The sequence below is a fragment of the Odocoileus virginianus genome, chromosome 29 (assembly GCF_023699985.2).
Source record: "Odocoileus virginianus isolate 20LAN1187 ecotype Illinois chromosome 29, Ovbor_1.2, whole genome shotgun sequence".
NCBI lineage: Eukaryota > Metazoa > Chordata > Mammalia > Artiodactyla > Cervidae > Odocoileus > Odocoileus virginianus.
The window spans coordinates 28916022-28939608 of record NC_069702.1 but is presented as its reverse complement, the minus strand read 5'-3'; the positions used below and the strand labels follow the sequence as shown (position 1 = coordinate 28939608).

The window sequence follows — 23587 nt, the reverse complement described above, 5'->3', positions numbered from 1 at the left end:
AATTATCCTGTGAAATAGCTGTTCATTTTACAGAGGAGAGAATTAGGATTTAGAGAAGTTCATAAGTAGTGGACCTGAGATGAAACTCCAATATCCCTGACTCCAAGACTTGCTCTGTGTGCTGAGCCACCTGGAGGAGACCTTGGAAGAGGCCTAGTTCAGCCTCTTCATCTCTTGTCTGAGTAGATTCATTATGAATACGTTGTTGTTGTTGAGTCACCGCGTTGTGTCCAGCTCTTTGAGATCCCACGGACTGTAGCATGACAAGCCTCTCTGTCCCTCACCTTCTCCTGAAGTTTACCCAAGTTCATGTCCATTGATTCAGTGATGCCATCTGGCCATCTCATCCTCTGACGCCCTCTTCTCCTTCTGCCCTCCATCTTTCCCAGCCTCAGGGGCTGATGTATATGTTACTGTTCATCAAAAGCACATCTATCAATGACTGTGATAAACACGCTATCTAATCTGATGTTCAGGTTATAAGGCACAGTTTAAGTAACTTGTTTAAGTCATTACAGAGTAAATGGTATACAGTCTGGATGTCAACTTGAGGTAATCTGACTCCAGAGTCTGTTTTTATACTATACAGTATGTGCACTATGCCTCGATGTTTTCCTCCTACATGAAGGAATTGAAATTGACAGAGGTTAAGTGATGTTCCCCGGAGAAGGCAATGGCACCCCACTCCAGCACTCTTGCCTGGAAAATCCTATGGACGGAGGAGCCTGTGGGCTGCAGTCCATGGGGTCGCTAAGAGTCAGACACGACCCTGCGACTTCACTTTCACTTTTCACCTTCATTCATTGGAGAAGGAAATGGCAACCCACTCCAGTGTTCTTGCCTGGAGAATCCGAGAGATGGGGGAACCTGGTGGGCTGCCGTGTATGGGGTCGCACAGAGTTGGACACGACTGAAGTGACTTAGCAGCAGCAAGTGACGTTCCCAAGGCCATCAGCTCTTTGGTGGCAGAACAGAGTCCAGTCTCTGGGTTTTCCAAGGGCAGGTTGTTAGCTACTTCTTCTGTTGTGTGGTGGGTATCATCTGATCAGAAATGGAATAAAATAAAAACCAAATTGAAATGGAGCTGAAGTACTTTGCTGCACCTGATCCTGCCCCCTCAGAGTTCAGCCATGCACATTACATTCTCATGAATTGCTAGGGAGTGTGTTCCTCTGTGGGGAATTAGATGTAGAAGTGTTTTTATGAGCCATAGCTATTAAAAATGCACACATCCACACATTATTTCCTTTTTATATTCATGAACACTGACTATAATATATCAAAAAAAGGCTTTTTTGATAGTTCACTTTACAAATTGCTTTAAATTCTAGTTAAAGTTATTCATTGCATGAGATTATTTTTTAAAATTTCTGTATTGTCAAGACCAACATGTCAAAATGTGGTGAAAATAGTTCTTTTCTCAGAAACACTGGAAACACCTCTGAGTTTAAGCAAGTTTCCAGTGTAATGTGTATAATAAATCATCTGTCTCTGTTTTAAAATTGTCAGCAACAGAATGGAAACTGTAGCACTTAGCAAAGGATCAAGTACTGAAATAAAAATAATCTTAACTTTTTAACAATCACATGACTTTCCATAAATCAAAGCTGTTTTCGGGAAGAGATTAGTTGTTATCTTTATTGGATGAGCAATCATGGCTGTTGGCCTTTGATAAGTGGGACCTAGGGTGTGATTTGGGCGTCTTCTTAGATTCCTTTAGTGTTTCCTGGGTGCCTGGAGAGCATGTGGGGAATGGTCTGTAGCATGATGAGGGAAGAGAAATACAGATGACGCTGGAGACCTTGCTCTTGCCCTCACAGAGGTTAATCGCTATGTGAAATCAAATTTGTTGTTGTTGTTATTTAGTTACTGAGTCACGTTTAACTCTTTTACAACCCTATGGACTGTAGCCTGCCGGGCTCCTCTGTCCGTGGAATTTTCCTGGCAAGAACACTGGAGTCGGTAGCTATTTCCTCCTCCAGAGGATCTTCCAGACCCAGAGATCAAACCCGCATCTCCCACATTGGCAGGCAGATTCTTTACTGCTAAGCCACCTGGGAAGCCCATCAAGTCAAATAGAGTATTCTTAATCTCATATTCCTCCTTTTTTCACTGTGTTCTCTCTTACCCCCAGGCTCTGCGCTTTAGTTTGATCCTGCAGTAGTGGTGAGAAATAGTCACTCATCCATACTTGAGAGAGAACGATGTAGTGACACTTGGCCTGTCACCTCTGCCCAGAGCATGGCTTGTCCTGCCATGAGGAGCCTTCCAGCCCCTGCTCTTTGATGTCACACACACTAAAATAAGGCACACGCACACAAAAAGATAAATGACAAAGACATAAAACGCCCAGTGTCAATGCACAGGAGGTAAAAACAAGTGCAGGTCTGAGAAAATCCCAGCCGCATGCATGCCTTTTCCCTTTGCCAAGGATGCAGTAGTAGCTGGGCAGGTAACCATACTCCAAAGACTTGTGCCACAGTGACCATGGATTTGTGCATATCATTTAACCCCCTGAAACTCAGTACCTTCAGGGCTAAGAGATCAAGACTGATACTATTTAGTGGGCACTGGGGAACCTTTTTCTCTCTTCTCTGCATAAATGCAGTCTGGTTCTACTGGCTTTGTTTATCATTCTGCTTGCTGCTCCCCTAGGAAGAATGAACTGGAAACAATGATTATGTGTGCAAAGGCTGTAAATAACAAGATGGTACCCTTCGGCCATGCAGTAAGAGTTTATGTAAATGGGGTCCTCTTGAAACACTCACCTGCCAGACTTCAGACCTAAACATCTTGGGCAAAAGTAGGTGTACTGAGGTATTTAGAATGTGTCTGCACACTGTGTGAGGAGCTAGTCTTTTTACTTGTCAACTCTTGCTTTTTTATGCCATCTCCACCCCAACCTCATTATTACATAGTGCTGTGCTAAAGGATTTTTGTGTTTTCCCAGTTGAATCCTACCCTTTAAAAGAGAAGGATGTACTATTGTTCATGTCATTCTGAAGAGAATATTACTAGCTCTAAAGCCACATAAAAAAGTATTTCAAGTAATCATCTTAATGAGAGTCTTCTGGGATGGCTTTTTAGTTGGGATAGCACTTAAAGTTCTGTAAATCAATTTTAAAAGACCAATTTCTTTATAATAATTACATTATATGTGTACATTATATGATTATATGATATTATATATGTGTGTATGTATATATGTATATTTATAATCCTTTGTTCTTATGCTAAGGGGCAATAATGGGTTGATTCTCAGAGATACATCTATGGGGCAGTGTGGCCACAAAGGTTTAGTTACTCATGTCTCCACGTGTTCATTACTTCTAGAGAGAAAGTAATTTGAGGCTCTTGTGTACATTTACACTGGACAATGAATATGCAGTAGAATATTTTTTGGAATTGATGTCTTAGAGACTGCAGGATAGAAGGCAGATCATTTTCTTCTATTCTCTTTGCTCTCCTTTCCCCTTAAAAAGCTTTCCTCTGTAGAAAATCGCTATTGTGCATAAAATGTAGCTAGTTATAAATACCTGCTGTGCGCAAAGTGAAATTCAGTTAAAACAAACACTGAAAGTACCCATAGAGAGAACAACTCCAGAAGTACTAAATCACTTCTAGACACTTGGTGGGATTGTAATAGTGTGATTTTATGTGTGGAAGCGTCAATGAATATTTTTTTAAAGAGTATTGGAGTCACCGTTTGCCTTCTGTAGTCAACTGCTAGTCATTACAGTCATTATAGTACTTAGGAGCAGTTCAACCCTTGGAATAGGCAGGAATGGCTAAATCATATGTGTGTGAAGTAGAAGGTGGTATCCATATTGGTAAAAATCAATATTCTTTACATTTGTTTGATGTGTTTGGGACAGCCCTCGAAATAGCATGCTCATGTGCCTTAGTTCCGCTGGTGACGTCACACGTGAAAGAAAAAAGGCATGTTTCTATTAACACCTCTGTTTTCTCTCTATTAGGGCGTGTTGGAGAGCTTCCTGGGCACCGCTGTCTCCGGAGCCATCTTTTGCCTCTTTGCTGGTCAACCACTCACTATTTTGAGCAGCACGGGACCTGTTCTCGTTTTTGAGAGGCTTCTATTTAATTTCAGCAAGTATGTATATAGATATCAAATTATAAATTAGAGTTGTTGAGTTGTAGAACATTCACAGTCTAGACAGAGCACAGAATAGCGAATTGAAAGTTCCTCAGTCGTATCCGACTCTTTGCAACCCCATGAACTATAGATCACCAGGCTTCTCTGTTCGTGGGATTCCCCAGGCGAGGATACTGGAGTGGGTTGCCACGTCCTTCTCCAGAGCATCTGTGTGACCCAGGGGTCAAACCCAGGTCTTCTGCATTGCCCGTGGATTCTTTACTGTCTGCGCCACTGGGGAAGCCCACACAGAATAGCAGTGAAGTGGAATTTGGAACTTGTAGCATCTGGAGATTGAGAGGCCCTCAGAGATTAAGTCACCCAGCAGGTGCTGACATGTGATTCAGTGGAGATCCCTCTGTCGCATAACCTCTCCTCAGCCCTCTGGCTTCCTGTTGGGTTTGGCGAGAGCGGAGCCTCAGGAGCTCGGGAAGGCAGAGAGGTCAGGGGGTGTCTGCCGCCCCCGCCCCGCTCAGCCACGGCTCTCCCGGGCCGCCTGGCAGTGGCTTGTTCCTTCCGGTGGCTCCTCCGCCCTGGCTCCGCCCTCACCAGCCTCTGGTGACTCTTCTTTCCTTGGCCTTTCTAAGCTGGGGGGACGGGGGCGGGCAGAAGTGGCTTCCTGGCATCTCTAGTCACCGAGAACCTTGCCATTTCTGTTACTCATTCCTCTGTAAATAGTTCACATAGTGAAAGTTTTTCCTCAGAATCCCATCTGAGGTTGTCTTCTATTTCCTGCTATGATCCTGACTGACACTAGAGAAGTGAAGTGACTTGTTCAAGGCGACATAGCTTGTCTATGAAAGAGGCCGGGTCTCCTGTGGCACTGCTCCTAAACCCCGCTCCTGTGTTCTTAACTAATGATAGAGTTCCAGAATCAACTGAGTAACAGCTAACGTTTATTGAGTGCTTGGCCGTGTTCCAAGTATTGTCCTCAATGCATTACACGTACTGCCTCATTTATTTCTTGTAGCAGTCCTGTCAAGTAGGGACTGTATCCTGTTTTATCGATGAGAAAGCAGGCACAGAGTGGGTAATAAATTGCTGAAGGTTGCATCAGCCAGTTATTGGCAGGGCGGGGATTTGAATTCCTGCTTTGTGACTGCAGCGCCTAAGCCTCTTGTGGAATCACTGGATATTACTAATGGGCTTGGCAGTTGTGGTACCAGTATTTTCTTTTAGAAATTGATGGATCATTTTAAGATGTGGAAAATTAAATTAACCAAATTATCTAAATAGCCGCATTAGTGCACAAATGGCTTCAAAATCAAATTGGGAATTCTAGCTTCTTTCTAATGAACCTGATACCTCTGAGAGAGAACTGCCTTTACCGGTAGATCTCAGTCCACAGATAGATTGCAGAACTTCATATGGCTTGCTAGCATTCCTTGTTGGAATTTCCATATACTTCTACCATTAGACAGTTTTAGGATTTTAATGTTAGAAATGTTATTACCCACTTAATGCCTCATAGACTTAAGGACTCAAATAGTAGGCTTTGCAATTGTGTGGGGACTTCCCTGGTGTTCCAGTGGCTAAGAATCTGCCTGCCAGTGCAGGGCACATGAGTTGAATCCATAGTCCAGGAAGACCCCACATGCCTTGGAGCGACTAAGCCCATGAACCACAACTAATTCTATGTGCCTAGAGCCGGGGCTCCACAACTAGAGAAGGCCCTTGCACTGCAGCGAAGACACAGTGCAGTCACAAATAACTAATAAATGGGTAAATAAAACCTTAAAAAATGAACTTAGAGGGATAACAATTATTAAAAGGAAAAAAAAAGAAAGAAACCAGGTATGTTGTCAAAAGTGATCACGAGAGAGGAGGGAATGAGAATTTGAAACTAGCGTTTTGAAAAAACTGGGTTGAGGGGAAAAAATTGAAGGTCTTCCAAGCATTTAAAGCTTCAAATTTTAAGTAGCGTTATGTTCTCTATAGATCATTACCACAAATTCCTCCATTACAATTCTCAGGAGACCACTGGAAAAAATTCTGCTCCTGTCAGTTTATAGAAAGAGTCAAACAGTTTTTATATGTTTAAGAAAACATCGTGTGAGACAAGAAAGCCTTTGTGGGAAGATTAAACAAGCATGTACTATAAACAGGGACAAATGTGCAACCTTTGCAGTGCAACCTTTGTGGAAAGATTTATTGTATACAATGTGATCAGAGCCTTAATCTACAGAAAATGTTTGCAACCTGGTTTGATTTAGATAATTGTAGGATCGAGATTATTTCCTTTTGCTAAACAAGTTCCTTTCTCATTTTCCCTTCTGTTTCATCAAAATTGGAAACTTAAACATAGTTTCAAGTGATTTATTTGAAAATAGTTGTAAAGCAGCAAAAAACATTTGAGGAACTGTGCTTTAAATCCATCACCTAGTAACATATGACACTTATGTGGCAAACCTTATTCTTTTATTCACAATACTATATCATTTCCTTATATATGGTAATAGCAGTGCTGATATGTCTAGATACAGAGTATTTGTATAGACCACTGTTTCCCAAAGTGTGTTTCATCATTTACTAGTTCCATTAGATTCTCAATGATAAAAGAAAAATCTGTGACTCCAATAATTCTAGGAAGTGCTGTACATTATTTATTATATCCTCCTATTGATAATTCACTTTACCCTTCAGTTTACTAAGGTATCTGGTAAGTCCTTCAGTAAAGAAAGTGTTTTACTATCTTTTGCCCAGGTTTTCCCCATCATATTTTACCTTCTTTATTTTTTTGAGAAATAGATAAATCCTTGTTTTGTGAGTTTAGTGGACTCAAACAGTAGCTCCAAATAATCCACAGATTTATCTCTGACTTGGAATACAGGATTTAATATTTGCCTTATCAACTGGAGAACCATAAAAAGGCATATGAATGATATGCTGTCACTTTTTAAAATTAGTAACAAAATGAAAGAATAGCTCACAACTTTCCAAAACACACATAGTTTTGTTTCTTCAGTCCTGCAGTCTCTTTTGAACTATTTTTCCACACTGTATTTCAATAAGGGGCTTCCCTCCTGGCTCAGTGGTAAAGAACCTGCCTGCCAATGCAGGAGGCATGGGTTTGATCCTTAAGTCAGGAAGATTCCCTGGAGAAGGAAAAGGCAACCCATTCCAGTATTCTTGCCAGGGAAATCCCATGGACAGAGGAGCCTGGTGGGCTACAGTCCGTTGAGTTGGAAAAGAGTTGGGCATGATTTAGCAAATAAACAACAATCCCAATGATAGAGAATTGGATTCCTTTTCCTTGTCTTCGGGAGAAATCTGAAGGGAGTTTAAGCAGTGTGGCCTAAGTTGTATAGAAACTTCATGATTAAAGTTGGATTTTATCCTGTTTGGCATTTGGTTATTTATTAATTTATTTCTTATATTATTTGAGCAGTTTACTTGTAGGCCTTCAAACTATTATCATCTTCTATTAAGTACCTGGGTTTGTTCATTCAGTTTCGGGAGTTTATATTTGTCAGTGACTGATTTCTGAAACATGCTTCGAAGGTTAGTTCTTCGGTTTTCTTGTACCCTTGGGTTTATGCTGCTCAAAACTATCTTGTAAATCTCTGGAAACATTGAGTGTTACCAAAAAAATGTACACTGATTTTGTCCTTCTAACTCACCATAGTTTCTTTAGTCTCTCCTGTCATTTCCTTTCTATAGCTTATAACTTTTTATAATTTTTTTTTTTAGCCTTAACAGAGAATTCTTTATTTTGTCCAAACAGCAGAATGAAAACATCCTCAATAATACACAAACCTATATATAAAATATAGAACATCTCCAGTATATTTCCTTTTTATGGGATCATGCCAAATAAAGGCAAAAGAAAGTACTGTTGACAGGGTAAGACAAAAACTGACTTAGGCAATGATCTCATTAGCTGGGCATTAACATTCAAAGACCAGGTAAACAATGATTTTAACCAGAAAAGCAGTATGAAAGAGATCCTATGAAGCTGAGATTCACACACTATATTCCCCATTCCTGGTCACTTCATGCACAGGTTGACTCTTCTCAACCGTGGCTCTCTGACGTCTTTCACAGAAGAAAGATAATTTGGAGAGTGCTATTATAAAGGTACAGGGAATATGTATCCCAATACCAAATTTTCACCATAAAAAATTATAATGACAAAGCTTAAAAAGAAAAAAAAGAATGCGTGGAATTTCAGAAGTACACACCCTAATAATTTTTAAGAAAGCTCACCGTAAATATTTCCAGAAACAACAGGCTTTACAGAAGATTGTACAATGTCCTGTGTACAGGAGTAAACATCTATTCAGGCCATTTGCCAAATTTGTTTAGTAGTATGTTTCTGGTGTATCCTTTCATTTCAGGAAGGTCAATAACATGCTGTTGAAATGCAATAGAAACTTTTTATAATTTAATTGCTATTTAAACTTGGCACCAAAGGGCCTGATAGTCTTATTGGACATTAACATTGCCTTTTATTGTAGTTATTATTGTTGATTGGCTTGTTTAAAGTTTCTCATCTTTTATTCCTCTTTCTTCTTTCTGCTGTAAACATATCACTTTCCTAATGGAGTGATTGGTATTAGTGAATTTATTTGGGTTATTCTTACAGAGACACTCTGGGAGTATTTAAGTATTTTAGAGGAGTTGTTTTGGGCATCCTGTTTAGGTCCTAAGATTCAAGTTTGTACATTTTTCCCTTTTGTACTCAAACTGATAGTGTTCCTGACCGTTAGCTGATGACTAGATTATTTCTTATCCCATCCTGTAAATATCAGTTCTGTAAACAAACATTAGCATTCTTAGAACACATTAAGATTGTTCTAACTTTAATCTTGGTAGGAAAGCAAAACTAGGTAATTGTTTAAAACTTTATTTTAAGGCAAATGTCTGTTGACTCAGAAGTAATAAAACTGTTTCTAGGTTCTGACTCATTGTGTGATAGTGTAAATTATAGTGTAAATTCCTAGAATTTAGCTTTTTCTAGAGTCTACTTATCTCAGAAAGACATGATAGGATTAAATACTGAGGTTCCAGACATGAAGGGAACTGTGAAAGGAATGCCAAAGATGTCTTTAGAAAGATTTTGGGAAATCTGTAGAAGATAACTTTCTACCCAAGTGTTACTAATCTCCTGCTTTGGTAATGTATTCCAATGTGTGTGATTTGATAAGAAGGAAATAAAGGACAGTGACTTTAAAGCCCACTCTACCACGTGCTGGGGCTTCCCTGGTAGCTCAGATGGTAAAGAATCCTCCTGCAATGCAGGAGACCCAAAGTTAATTCCTGGGTCAGGGAGATCCCCTGGAGCAGGAAATGGCAACTCACTCTAGTATTCTTACCTGGAGAATTCCATGGACAGAGGGGGCTGATGGGCTATAGTCCATGGGGACGCAGAGTCAGACACGATGAGCAACTAACGCACACAGACCACACACTGAATATGAATTGAACAGGAAGAACCATGCTGTAATTTTTAAAGGACCTGTCCAGTAGCACAGAGAATTGGTTTCTGGTCCAGCTGTGCCATTAAAGCCTTGACATTGGATAAATGGCTTAGTTTCCATTGGCCTTGGTATCTTCATCCATAAAGTGAGGCACATGTGACCACTTGGTGATTAATCAGGATTCTCCAGAGAAACAGAACCAATATGATGTGTATATTCATCTATAAGAGATTTATCCTAATTGGCTCACACAGTGCTAGAGGCTGGCAAGTCCAAAACCTGCAAGGTGGCCTAGCAACCTGAAGACCCAGGAGAACTTATGTTCCAGTTCCAAGGCCTTCTGCTGGAGAACTAGGCAGAGCCTATGTTATCGATCAAGTCCAAAGGCAGCCTGTCTGCTGGAGAGTCTTCTCTTGCTTGAGGGAAGCTGACCTTTTTGTTCTTTTCAGTTGAAGAATTGACTGGATGCAGCACACTCTCATTATGGAAGGCAATCTGCTTTACTCAGGTCTACCAATTTAAATGTTAACCTTACCCAAACCATCCTTAAACACCCAGAATAATGTATGACCCAGTACCTGAGTACCTCTTGGCCTAGTCCAGTTGACATATGAAATCAAGCAGCTTTTAATTCTAATATTCACTAAAAGTTTTGGTGTCATCACTTGGTTACCTGTGATAGCTCATAATCCAGTGTCAGTAACTTTCTGTCAAGTTGTAGCCTGCAGGTATGGCTTTATTGGAAACTTTTTATGTACCAGACATTGTGTTAGGAAGAGAATTTGAATTTTTATTCTAAGAGCAGTGCAAAGCCACCAAAAGACTTTAAACTAGGACATTTGATTTACATTTGAAAAGGTTATTTTGGCTGTGATGTGGAAAACAGCTTTGAGCAGGGGAAGCATGGATATTGGTAAGGAGGTTCTTACAAGAATCAGGGAAAGGCTGCTTGGTGGCCTAGAGTAGGCTGTTGGTAGTGGACATGTTGACACAATGTCTTTGGGGAAGCATTAAAATATGTGGCTGTCAGTTATCAGAAACTCATTGTATAAAAGGAAAGCCATAGAGCTTTAAGCATGCATGATCCTTGATTTATTTTTTCTCATACAAGAAATATGATTACCAATATCTGTTCTTTTCATTGCAAATGATGATAAAAAAAACTATTTTAGTGCACTGTCCACATAATTGTAAAATAATCAGTGTGAAATGGTAAAATGTCAACATTGGACCCATGTTTTCCTAAATATGAATCTTGAACTAATTCACTTGTAAGAAGTGAAAAGGATATAGCAAAATGGCCTTCTTAAATGGAGGCATCCTATTCTTTTTCAAAATATGGAATGATTTGTTTATTTTTACTTTTTAATTGGAGGACAGTTGCTTTACAGTGTTGTGTTGGTTTCTGCTGTACAACAGAGGGAATCATCATAATTATATATTTTATATATATCTCCTCTCCCTCTTGAGCTCCCTCCCTGCTCCCATCCCATTCCTCTAGGTCATCACAGAGACCCAGGCTGGGTTCCCTGCGTATATAGCAGCTTCCAACTAGTTATCTATTTTATACCTGATCGTGTATATATGTCAATATTACTTTCTCAATTTGTCCTACCCTCTTCTTCCCCAGCTGTGTCCTAAGTCCATTCTCTACTTCTGCATCTCCATTCCTTCCCTGCAAATAGATTCATTAGTACTATTTTTCTCGATTCCCCATTTAGCCATTAATATGTGATATTTATTTTTCTCTTTCTGATTTACTTTACTCTGTATAACAGGGTCTAGGTTTGTCCACCTCGCTACAGCTGACTCATATCCATCTGATCCCATTTCCCTGTATTGGTGACACTCAGTTCACAAAGGGCGTTGCATGCAGTTCACGCAAAATCTTCTTGAGTACTTTTTTGTCTTCCTGACCTGACCCTCCCTGGTCCATCTCAAAAGTTCCTGCTTATCCTTAAATACTTTTAGTTTTTTCTGCAACATTATCTATCCCCACCACCCTGAGCCCAGATTAGTTCCACTTCTGTGACTGTGGGAACTTTAGGTATCACTTAGTATTTTGCAGTGTGTTTATGTTTATCAGTTTGTCTTTCTCAGTAGACTTTGATGATTTGGGGAAGAGAAAATACTTTCTTAGTGTCTTCCTTAACCAGAAAGCTCACAAAGCATTTCTTGAACATGTGCTGGGTACCAGTTTTATGTTTTCAAACTGTTTATTTTGTAAATTCTACATAGGGATCATCTTTTTTGAATGAGAAGATTGAGTGAGGGGCTAGAGAAAGATATTTCATGCAGACAGAAATGACCAGAAAGTGGGGGTCACAGTATTCATATCGGACAAAATAGACTTTAAAACAAAGACTATAAAGAATGATAAAGGACACTCTCTAATGATAAAAGAATCAATACAAGAAGAAAATTAATGAGTCATTTACATTCAAATGGTACGACTACTTCTGTTGTGCTTTTCTCAAACACCTGAAATTATTTCTTAGGCTAATATCACTAGGCCAAATCCTAAAGATAATACTTTCTGGATAAAATTAAGAATGATATTTATATCTAATAGCTATAAGTGATCTTATATTTTTACCAATCACTCTACAGTCATTTGGTAGTTTTGTATTGCAGTTTGTGTTCCATGGAGGAGGAGTCTAAATACCTTTTTTTTTCTTCTTTCCAGGGACCATAATTTTGACTATTTGGAGTTTCGCCTTTGGATTGGCCTCTGGTCGGCCTTTCTGTGTCTCATTTTAGTAGCTACTGATGCCAGCTTCCTGGTTCAGTACTTCACTCGCTTCACTGAAGAGGGCTTTTCTTCTCTGATTAGCTTCATTTTTATCTACGATGCTTTCAAGAAGATGATCAAGCTAGCTGATTACTACCCCATCAACTCCAACTTCAAAGTGGGCTACAATACTCAATTTTCCTGTGTTTGTATGCCGCCCGAACCAGGTCAGAACATCCCTCTTAGTGTTTATGCTTACCTTGTGTTTGGAGGAAGCTGGAGGCTCCATGCATGCAAAATTTCAACCTGGTATTATGGTCCTCAAAAAAAGGTTTTATTTTATTTTCTCTGAGAAACCATGCAGCTGAATGTATAGTCTCTTTGCCTGAGGTGTCTTAGCCATGTGATTCAACCAGGAGGTGTAACTAGGAGCTCTGGAATGTGAACATACATTCACATTAGCTCAATACTTTAACTAACTCAAGCGACAGAATTTGCAAGGAAATTTTGTGTACCTTATTCTTGATCTTCTCTGATAGGTGAGAAATAATTTTGTGTACCTTATTCTTGACATTCTCTGTATCTCTATAACAGATATAAGAACCAGACAAACCTAGTCCTCTGAACTCCTGTTCATTATTTCACAATTCCTTATTTCTTCCCCCCCCCCCCCCATTTCTATAGGAATCTCCTTCTTAAGCAAATTCTAAGTAGGTTATTTTAAACTTACAGAATAAACAAATATTAATTCACTTTATATAATTTGAAACAAGAAATTAAAATGAAATTCAGACTAGAATCACCTAGTGATAAAATAGAGGTTTATAGTTCATCTGTGCTAGACAATGTAAATAAGAAAGGAAAGGGAAAGAAGGAACAAAAGAAAGAAAAGGAGAATATTATGGTCTTGGAGAAGATTTATATTCTAGAGCTAGGAAAGCTATAAAAGTAACTTCTTAGCAAAGAATATGAATCTATAAAACCTAGCACTTTAATATCCATCTTGCTAAACCTGAGTCAGCATAAGAACTTTATCACAAAAAAAGTGCTCAATTTGGTCTTTGGAAATTTTTTCTTGACATTATTTTTCTTGGAATTTTTTCTTTGGAATTATAAAATTCATCATATTTTATAATATGGAAGGTATTTGGGAAAAAAGATTCACTTTTGGGAAAGTTGCTTTAACATCTGCTTTAGTCAAATGAGGCTTCCCTGGTGGCTCAGATGGTCAAGAATCTGCCGGCGATGTGGGAGACCCGGGTTCGGTCCCTGGGTCGGGAAGATCCCCTGGAGGAGGGCACGGCAACCCGCTCCAGTATTCTGGCCTGGAGAGTCCCCAAGGACAGAGGAGTCTGGCGGGCTACAGTCTATGGTGTCCAAAGATTGAGACACGACTGAGTGACCAAGCACAGCACAGTAGAATGAGGAGTAAATATTTGTGCCAGTCAATTAATGCTAACAGTCCTCGTGATCCTTGGTTGTGACGTTAGCTACATTAGCTTAAAATAAAAATTAGTGCACAATCCATGCTTTTGTGACTAAGGTCCTGTAGCACCAGAAGCCCAGCAGTGTTTTGAGGGTTGTGTACCCCTGGGCTTAATTCGGGCAAGTCAAAGTCAAAGTGTTAGTTGCACAGTTGTGTCTGACTCCTTGCGACCCCGTGGACTGTAGCCCACCAGGCTCCTCTGTCCATGGAATTCTCCTCTGTCCATGGAATTCTCCAGGCCAGAATACTGGAGTGGGTTGCCATTCCCTTCTCCAGGGGATCTTCCCGATCCATGGATCAAACCCAGGTCTTCTGCATTGAGGGAAGATTCTTAACCACTAAGCCATCAGGGAAGCCCATTAAAAGTTGGACACATTCATGTAATAGCCACTTTGATCTATAGGTTCTAAGGAAAAACCACTTACTCGTCACAGTAAAACAGACATGGTTATATTATAGACTAGAATGAATAATGCTTATGAATTGAAAAACGCAACTAGATCTTATAAAGAGTTTCAGAGCCTGTGCAGGCTGTGTCCTATGACTCTCAGATATTTTGGTGATGCCTGTGCAGGCTGTGTCCTATGACTCTCAGATATTTCGGTGATGTATCTGTGTTGTTCTCTACCATTTTGGTGGAGAAGTCTTACAAGACCTATGTGCATCTTGAGAGATGGAAAAGAGCAGCATCTCTCTACAAATGGGTCGGTCAGTGACACTGGTGAGAAGATGGGGCCTTGTTGGGCTTTGCACTCATGGTTTCTTTTTCTCTTTTTAAGGGAAAAGTCAGTTCACATTAAAATAAAACCCGATGCTTAAAAGCAAGGAGAAACAAGTGAAAAGTGGAAATTTAAAGATTTGGGCAACATGAGTACCGTAGATATAAAAGCCTGTTACCATTAAGATGTACACTGTTTAGAAGTACTTCAGAACTTTAAAAGTGCTTGGAAAGAGTAAACAATACATGATAGATATGATTAGAATAAATTAAATATGCTTCCCAGAGTAACCCAGAAAGCATGTATTACCACTACACAAGTCTTAGAGCTCTTCCTAGGAGAGGAGGTGATAAGACCTCTTTTAGTCATGCATCCTAGACTTTGAGAGGAAGCCTAAACTACACATGTGCAAAATCCTGGATCATAGGCATATTTAATAGTGGGATTTTGGACTTTTATTTTTACTCATTTCTATGCATTTATATGTCTCTTTATTTACTTGTGGAAAAGTCTGTATGCTGACTTTTTAGGCATTCTGAGTAATTGTATGTTAAAAATTTCTAGAGGAAAGAAAATACTACCAGCTGTTTTGAGGTTTGAAGTATTCATAAAGCCAGATGAGGGCTTTGTTAGCACACCTGCCACAAAGATCTCCCTAGTGTCAGCCCCACACCGACCTGAGGCTAATGGAAAAACTTGCATGTATTGTTTTAATTGGATGCTGGTGGAGTAGGTCATTTGGAACCAGGAAGACATACCTGAATTCATTTTCACTGCAAAAAATACAACAAAGATTTTACATGTAATTTTCCTTTCAGGAAGGATCTCTGTTTTCTTGAGACACTGGTATTGAGGCTTGAACTGATTTTACCCATGTATAGCAACTGCTGACTGAAGTGGTGATAATCCTTCCTTTGACATGTTTCCCCTTGGTTGTGTAACAAGCCTGTCTTAAATAGCCAGCTTTTGTCTTGGAAGGATTTTGGCAACTCCCACTGCCTCTATAGGGTACCAGTAAAGCAGGGTAGCAGGACTTTGAAGTCAGAAAATCTTATGTTCAAGTCCTGCTTGGCTAAGGCCCCGTGTATAACTTTGGACAAATTCCTTTCTCCAAGGTAGCTTTGCCTCACCTCCTTCATGTATAAAATGGGGTTAATAATACCGCTACCTTATGGAATTGTTTTGAAGGAAAAAAAATGAGGCATTACATAATATTTAGGACAGTTTCTAATAAGTAATTAAATGTTAGCCATTTAACAACCATTATAATTGTGTTGTTATTAAAATTTAGGGTTTGTAAGTATGAGCAATAGGACAAACAAACCAGTCTTCATCATCTTCCCTTCTAAGCAAATGTTGCACAGTTGGCTCATTCTGCAACAAGACTGTTGCTTACACCCCTTAGTTTTAGAATCATTCAGATAAGTGGCGCTCATGGAAGATATGTACATAAATGTGAGGGAGTATGGGCTTCCTCTGTTGCTCAAACAGTCAAGAATCTGCCTGCTAATGCAGGAGACCAGGGTTTAATCCCTGGGTCAGGATGATCCCCTGGACAAGGGCATAGCAATCCACTCTGGAATTCTTTCCTAGAGAATCCCATGGACAGAGGAGTATGGCGGGCTGTAGTTCGTGGGATTGCAGGGATTTGGACACGACTGAGTAACACACACACACGGAGATGAAATCTGTTTCTGGTGTGGACAAAGGCACATGCATTTCCAGGACAATCTCATGTTTTACAAAACTTTTGAGATTAGTGATTGTGTTATTTCTCTCACAACCTTAATACTTTTTGATAGAAGACTGCATAGACCCACAATATATTTAGTACTTCGACAACAAACTGAAAACCAATAGTGAGAGAATAATACAGTTGCATGTACAGCTAGAGTAAGTGTTCTAAAAACAACAGGAGACTAGCCTTTCATCGCAACATGCACTCCTAGTAAAAGAATTCAATCAATGAGTCAATAATATTTAAACTGGCGGATGACTTGTTTTTCAACACTGGTACAGTCTGTAACAATGAACCAGCAACTGCGCAGGTGGAGTCATGATCCTGCAAACTGAGAAATGATTTTACAGGAAAGGAAATCAGGGTCATTTAATCACTAAGAAAACTATTTTCATGGCCACAATAACATTGTGGGGTTTTTTTTTTTTTTGGTGCTTTGTGAAGACAGCTCTTTCTCCTCCCTCCCTGATCTTTCTTGTTCTCACTTGCATAAAACTTTATCACTTCCTGAGTTTCCATTTCTTAAGGCACCTTTCCCTCCCTTCTTCCTGCCCCCATCTGTTGCTCAGTAAACCCAAGTCATATACTCAGCTTCTTACATACTGAAAGACTAGGGAACCTCAGTCTTCAATTGCCAAAAAGAAAGTTAGCTGTGGCATTTGACACATTAGGTTTTCAGCACGTGGTTTTTGGGCTTACATTCACTTTTCTTAGAAATATGAGTTATTAATTAATGCAGAGGGAATAGGTGTTCTGTTTCCCACTATGCCTTGATGGTTACATTGCAGAGGTGTATAAGGAAGAAGATGGTTCAGAAAACCCAAAGTGGGATGAATTGGGAGACTAGGATTGACAGGTATGCATGATCGATACTATGCATAAGATAGATAACTAATGAGAACCTGTTAGTTCCCTAACCTATAGCTCAGGGAACTCTACGCAGTGCTCTGTGGTGACCTAAACGGGAAGGAAATCCAGAACAGAGGGACTGTCAGTATATGGATAGTTGTTTCACTGTGCTGTGCGATAGAAACTAACAACACATTGTAAAGCAACTATGCTGCTGCTGTTTCATCGCTTCAGGCGTGTCTGACTCTTTGTGACCCCATGGACTGTAGCCCGCCAGACTCCACTGTCCGTGGGATTCTTCAGGCAAGAATATTGGAGTGGGTTGCCATACCCTCCTCCAGGGGATCTTCTTGACCCAGGGATCGAACCCACATCTCATGTCTCTTAAACCGGCAGGTGGGTTCTTAGCCACTAGCGCCACTTGGGAAGTACAAAACAGCTGTTACTTCAATAATTTTTTTTTTTAAAGGCCACAGTGAAAACTGAAACATATCCACTTGAAAGGCAACTCATAATATTTTATTTGTCACCAAAATCCCAATTTAGAAAATTGTTAGTGTGATAAAGTGTAAACCAGAAGTGCGCCTAGAGTAAAGAAAACTGAGTTTGAATTTTAGCTCTAGTGAGCAGTGTGACCTTGGACCAAGCTAATTTCCTAATCTCTTTGTTTCATAACCTGTGAGCCGGGTTAGTAATTGTGCCTACTCTTAGAGGTTACTATAAGTATTAAATGAAATAGTGTATGTAAAATTATTTGGCTCATAATAGACACTGAGGAAAATTTTGTTCTTTTTCTCATTCCCATTATCCCACAAAAGATGCCCCAACAGTTAAATCTTTTAGTTGTGTTCTTTTAAAGGGATTCAAGCATTTAACTTCCCCTGAAATTTCCTAGAAAAAGACTCTGACTAGGCTTCCACTGGAAGCTTACCAACCAACAAACAAAAACCAAGGAACTGTTGTAGATAAATATGAAGCATTATAGCAAAATTGTTAGAAAAAAATGTTAAGAATTTCAGTGCATCATAGTTAGACCATTTACTACTATTCCCCTGACTCTCAGGACTATAGCAGTGTTGTACACTATACATAGTCATGTAGAAAAAGGCTTTCAAGCCCCCAGAGATGAGATATTTCCTTCCTTTAAGAAAAAACTATCTATTCAAAAATGTAAATGCTAGAATTCTAAATAGGGACCAGGAAGTAGACTTGACTCCCTTTTTTTTCCCCACTCCTTTTCTTCTTTCTTCTGACTTTTCTTTCCCTTCCGCTTCTGCCATCAACAAAAACTCACTAAGTTTCTACTTCATTGCTTAAGAATTGTGCTACTCTCAATGAAGGAGAACACATGCCCCCTCACATGCACGTTGCTTTTTATAAAATCTACTTTTAAGATAGTGTTAATTACCTTTAGAATGAATTAAGTTCAGAAATACATTTGACCTAGACTTTAGAAATCAATTTCTACTGTAATACCTGTGTTCATTTACCTAATGTGTCAAGGGTGGCACTGAATATACACCTAAGGGCATGGTTAATGTTTTGGAAAGGGTCAAAATAAATTTTCTGAGCAGGTGTTGGTTTTGTATCTGGAGAGAAAAAAAGGCTTGTTAAATATGACAAGCAAATTAGATAGGCAAGAAAAATCGCCTCAAGGGGACAGACACGATACTTTACTCTTAACAGAAGGGATATATTTTATTGTTTCACTGTTGACTGTTCCAGGGAGAACATGCTTAATAATGGATGAATGATGAAGAGGAATAAAGCCTCTCGCAGGCACCCAGTGCATCACTGTCTAGTATTTCTAAGTAAAACATGGTCTTTTCCCTGGCGTGAAACTGTCAGACCAAGTCAAGTGATGGTAGTAAGCATGGCTTCCATTAGCTTGAGGAGGTTTCCAAATGCTCTAAAACAGTTCTCTCTCAAGTGGAATTTTATTACTATTTTTTTGTGTATAATTTTTCTATTATCTTAGCAAATGCTGTACACCTATATGTCATAACCATTAAAAAAGAACTGCTGCCTCATTGTCTCCTGTGGCCCCATAATAGTCAGTGAAGGAAATGCAGGAGACACAGGAGATGTGGGTTTGATCCCTGATTCAGGAAGATCCCCCGGGGGAGGAAATGGAAGTCCACTCCAGTATTCTTGCCTGGAGAATCTCGTGGACAGAGGAGCCTGGTGGGCTGTGTCCATGGGGTGGCAAAGAGTCTGACACAACTGAGCATGCGCACATGCATGTAAGTGCTTCACGGTTAGCCCATTAAAAGAAAATTAGGACATAAAAGGTAATCCTAATTCATCTTCCATATAATCTTCCTGCGTCATATTATATGCAGTTTGACTTTTATTCTGTGTTATTCCCTCTTTAGATAAGGTAGATTTAAATTGCAGTCTGAGGGTTGAAGAGGAAGGGCAGAGCCTTCTGGTGTAGTCTTGTTTAGGTCTGCATTTGCCGTGCTACTTTACCAGCGCAACTGACATTTTGTTTTTCATGGTGACATGGTCTTTTGAGATAACCATGGACATTTGAAAGACCCATCATTTTAATTTCCTTTAACTGACCTAATTATGTTTCAGTAGCATCTGTATAACACTTGCAAGAATGGGAAAAGCAGAAGCAGTGAGTTTGGATAACCACCCGACCTGGTTAATTCTCTAGCTTTGGGTTTGTGTAAAATCCAGACTTGGAAAATGGACCCCAGAATAATGTCTTATGTATTTTGCAGATATAAAGATGGGTGGGGATGGGAGAGAAGTTTTTGTGTAAGTAGTGGCTAAATATATCCAGCTTAATGCCAGATAGTAGCTCAGCTCCAGGGCAACATCATAAGTATGTGAATAGTGTTCATGGAATAAAGAGCGTCATAACTTAAACTTGTCCATTGACCTTGAAAATCTCAAGCATGACGCTCGGTTAACACAGGAAAACAAAGGATAATAACAAGAAATAGTGAATAAAAACTTTCTGTTAATTTTAAGACTTCAGGCTGGGACAATGACAGATAACTTCCCAAAAGTTACTCCTCCCAAAGTTTTCCTCCTTCACTTTGTCATCCTTGAAAATCCGTATTTGCCCTTTTATTTGCCCTGGACACTTAAACCCTAAATATGTGAGTCATCGAAAGGCACTCATGTGCTCAAGTTTTTCAGAACCCTTAAGTAAATCTGACATGAGCATGCTGGCAAGAAACATATTCTATTTTATTCTGTACTTATTTTCCAGTTACTCTGTTGCCTTAAGATGTTGCTTAAATAGAATGTGAATACAGCATTAAAGTTTCATTGTCAAGGAGAATATTGTTAAATTTTTTCTTATTCAGAGCAAGTTAATCAGTTCCCCCCTAAGAAGCTAGGTTGAAGATACAAATTCAGATTTGACTAACATTTACTAAGTGCCTTTCAAATGCAACACATTTTATTGATATATAGTTGATTTATAGTGTGTTAATTTCTACTGTACAGCAAAGAGATTCAGTTATATATATATATGTATGTATCTATATATATACACACACACATTCTTTTGGTTTGTCACACATTTTGGTTTATCACAGAATACTGAATACAGTTCCTTGCGCTATGCAGGAGGAGCTTGTTGCTTATCTATTCTCTATGTGATAGTTTGCATCTACTATCCCCAAACTCCCAGTCCTTCCCTCCTCCACTCCCACTCGGTAACCACAAGTGTGTTCTCCATGTCTGTGTTTGTTTCTGTTTTATAAATAATTTCATTTGTGTCATATTTTAGACTCCACATATAAGTGGTATCATATGGTCTTTGCTTTCTTCTTCCTGATTTCCTTCACTTAGGGTGATAATCTCTAGGTTCATTTATATTGCAGCAAATGGTATTATTTCATTCTTTTTATGGCTGAGTAGTATTCCATTATACCACATCTTCTTTATTCATCTATCAATGGACATTTAGGTTTTTACATGTCTTGTAGATAATGCTGCAGTCAACATTGGGGTGCATGTGTCTTTTGGAATTATAGTTTTGTTTGGATATGTGCGCAGCTTCCCTCGTAGCTTGGTTGGTAAAGGATCTGCCTGTAATGCGGGAGACGTGGGTTGGGAAGATACCCTGGAGAAGGGAAAGGCTACCCACTCCAGTATTCTGGCCTGGAGAATTCCATGGACTGTAAAGTCTAGGGGGTTTCAAAGAGTCGGACATGACTAAGTGACTTGCACTTTCACTGGATTTGTGTGCAGGAATGGGATTACAGAGTCATATGCCAACTCTGTTTTTAGTTATTTGAGGACCTCCAAATTGTTTTCCATAGTGTCTGTGCAAATTTACATTCCCACCAACAATGTAGGAAGGTTTTTCTTTCCAGCATTTATTATTTGTAGACTTTTTAATGACTTCCCAGGTGGCACTAATGGTGAAGAATCCTCCTGCCAATGCAGAAGATGCCAGAGATGCAGATTTGATCCCTGGGTTGGGAAGATCCCCTGGAGTAGGAAATGGCAACCTACTCCAGTATTTTTTAATAACAGCCATTTTGACCAGTGTGAGGTGGTACCTCATTGTAGTTTTGATTTACTTTTCTCTAATAATTAGCTATGTTGAGCATCTTTTCATGTAACTGTTGGTCATCTGTGTAACAGACACATTTTTAAATGTCTATTACTATCTATGTTCCTTTATCCATTCCAGAGGATCAGTTAGCATTTGATACACAGAAAAGAGGATCAAGCTGTGAAAGTTCAAGGAATATAAAATGACCAACCTGTGTAAATTACCTGAAAGCAAGTATGGGTCACAGACTGTCCCAGTGATAACTGGCTCATTCTAAATTAGCCAGGTTCCTAGGGCAAAGTGTTCTTTGCTTCATAAGCTGAGGTGCTGAGCAAATAGTGAAGACACAGAATGAAGTGTTTTGGCTTTTCCGTTTCACCTTTCCAGAATCCTAATTAAGGATATTACAGATTCTGTATGCACAGATCATTCTGCAGTTGGTTGCCAAAATATTTGCATTTTTTGTGTCTGGATCCAAGTGGTGATCAAGGGCTCCTGTAGACCAAGTTCCCAATTGGAATTGATCATTTTCTCGCCTGTGAGCTTATAGAAATTTACTTTTAATCTTATTTATGGGCTCTACCATATTTTGCCAATGTGTATTTATAGAAGTGCTTGCTTATATATTTATTTTGAAGTCTCTCTTTTGAAGCAACTACTTATTGTAATAAGTAGGAAAAGTATATTATTCTTACCATCATTTTGATACTGGTCTTTTGGGATTTGGGGAGCCAGTATGCATAGCTTGTCTCAGAGGAAAACCAAAAGGACAAAAGGTATTTAGATGAGCAAATTGACATATATCAAGAACTGGAGAGCAGTTACTGAAAGTTCAGATTGGAACTCAATGGTCTTTATTATCTGTCATTTATTTCACACACACACGCAAAGGAGCCTGGAATATCATCCTCCTCCCCTTCTTACTCCTTCAGTTTAGGCAGAAAAGTATGTTACAAAATGACCTTCACTCTCTTATGACAGGAAGCTCACAAAAATGCATTAAAGAATCTAGCTCAGAAAGGACAGCTTCACAGACACCAGCTAAATAGTGCCTTTGAATTCACATATGCTGTTTTTCTTCAAATGCTCAGACAGGTCAGACATTTCAGTTTACAGTAGACAGAGCCATCTAACATGGGTGAATTGTAATTCCCCACCTTGAATTCAGTGGCCGACATAAATAATTTTGATTCTGATGAATAGAAATGCAAGGTGGGGAAAAAAAGGGTGAACAAGGTTTAAGTATCAGCTCTCCTTCTGGTTGATTCTGTAATCCTGGGCAACAAACCTGGCATATCTTGCCTCAGAGTCCCATCCAGTGTAAAACAGGTGTCAAAGTATACCTGCTACATGTGTCTTCTATGTTTTAAAATGAACAAATGGAATAATGTAAGAAAATCTACTTGAAGTTTTTTACAACATAACAGTAATAGACTTCTAGGCTTTATTAGTAATAATTTACTAACATCTTCTTTCTTTGGGCCAAGCATCCTCTCTCCTATTTTGATTCTTTCTGTGACCTGCAGGGAAACAGTAAAAATGAGAAAACTGAGTCTGCAAGTGTGCTAGTTTTACTGATGAAGTAGCGAAGCCCTCCCTGGCCGCAGCTAGAATTAAGTTAAAAGTTTAACAATTCCAAAGCCTTCAAAGATAAGAATGGGTTGAGAAATGGACTGAAGCTAAGTATTTTCTTCCCTTTTATTTGTTTTCCGTATTTCAGTTCTTTGGCCTTTATCTGCTGTGATTCATTTGTAGTCACTACATGACCCCATTCCTAGCTTCTTTTATTGTTAGTAAACAAATATTTTTTCAGCTTTATTGAAGTATGTGTGTGTGTGTGTGTGTGTTTAGTCGTGTCTGACTCTTTTTCGATCCCATGGACTGTAGCCCGCCAGGCTCCTCTGTCCATGAAATTTTTCAGACAAGAATAGTGGAGTGGGTTGCCGTTTCTTACTGCAGGAGA

The 23587-nt window shown here is 39.3% G+C and overlaps 1 protein-coding gene across 6 annotated transcripts in view; it reads left to right on the top strand.

Moving 5' to 3' along the window:
• SLC4A4 (solute carrier family 4 member 4) overlaps window positions 1–23587 on the top strand; it is a 422503-nt gene that overhangs the window by 334330 nt on the left and 64586 nt on the right. For all 6 annotated transcript variants that reach the window (XM_070458312.1, XM_070458313.1, XM_070458310.1 and 3 more), the window contains exons 13-14: window positions 3978–4111; window positions 12260–12531. In XM_070458312.1, coding sequence (XP_070314413.1) covers window positions 3978–4111; window positions 12260–12531 — 406 coding nt within the window. The remainder of the gene's footprint in view (window positions 1–3977; window positions 4112–12259; window positions 12532–23587) is intronic.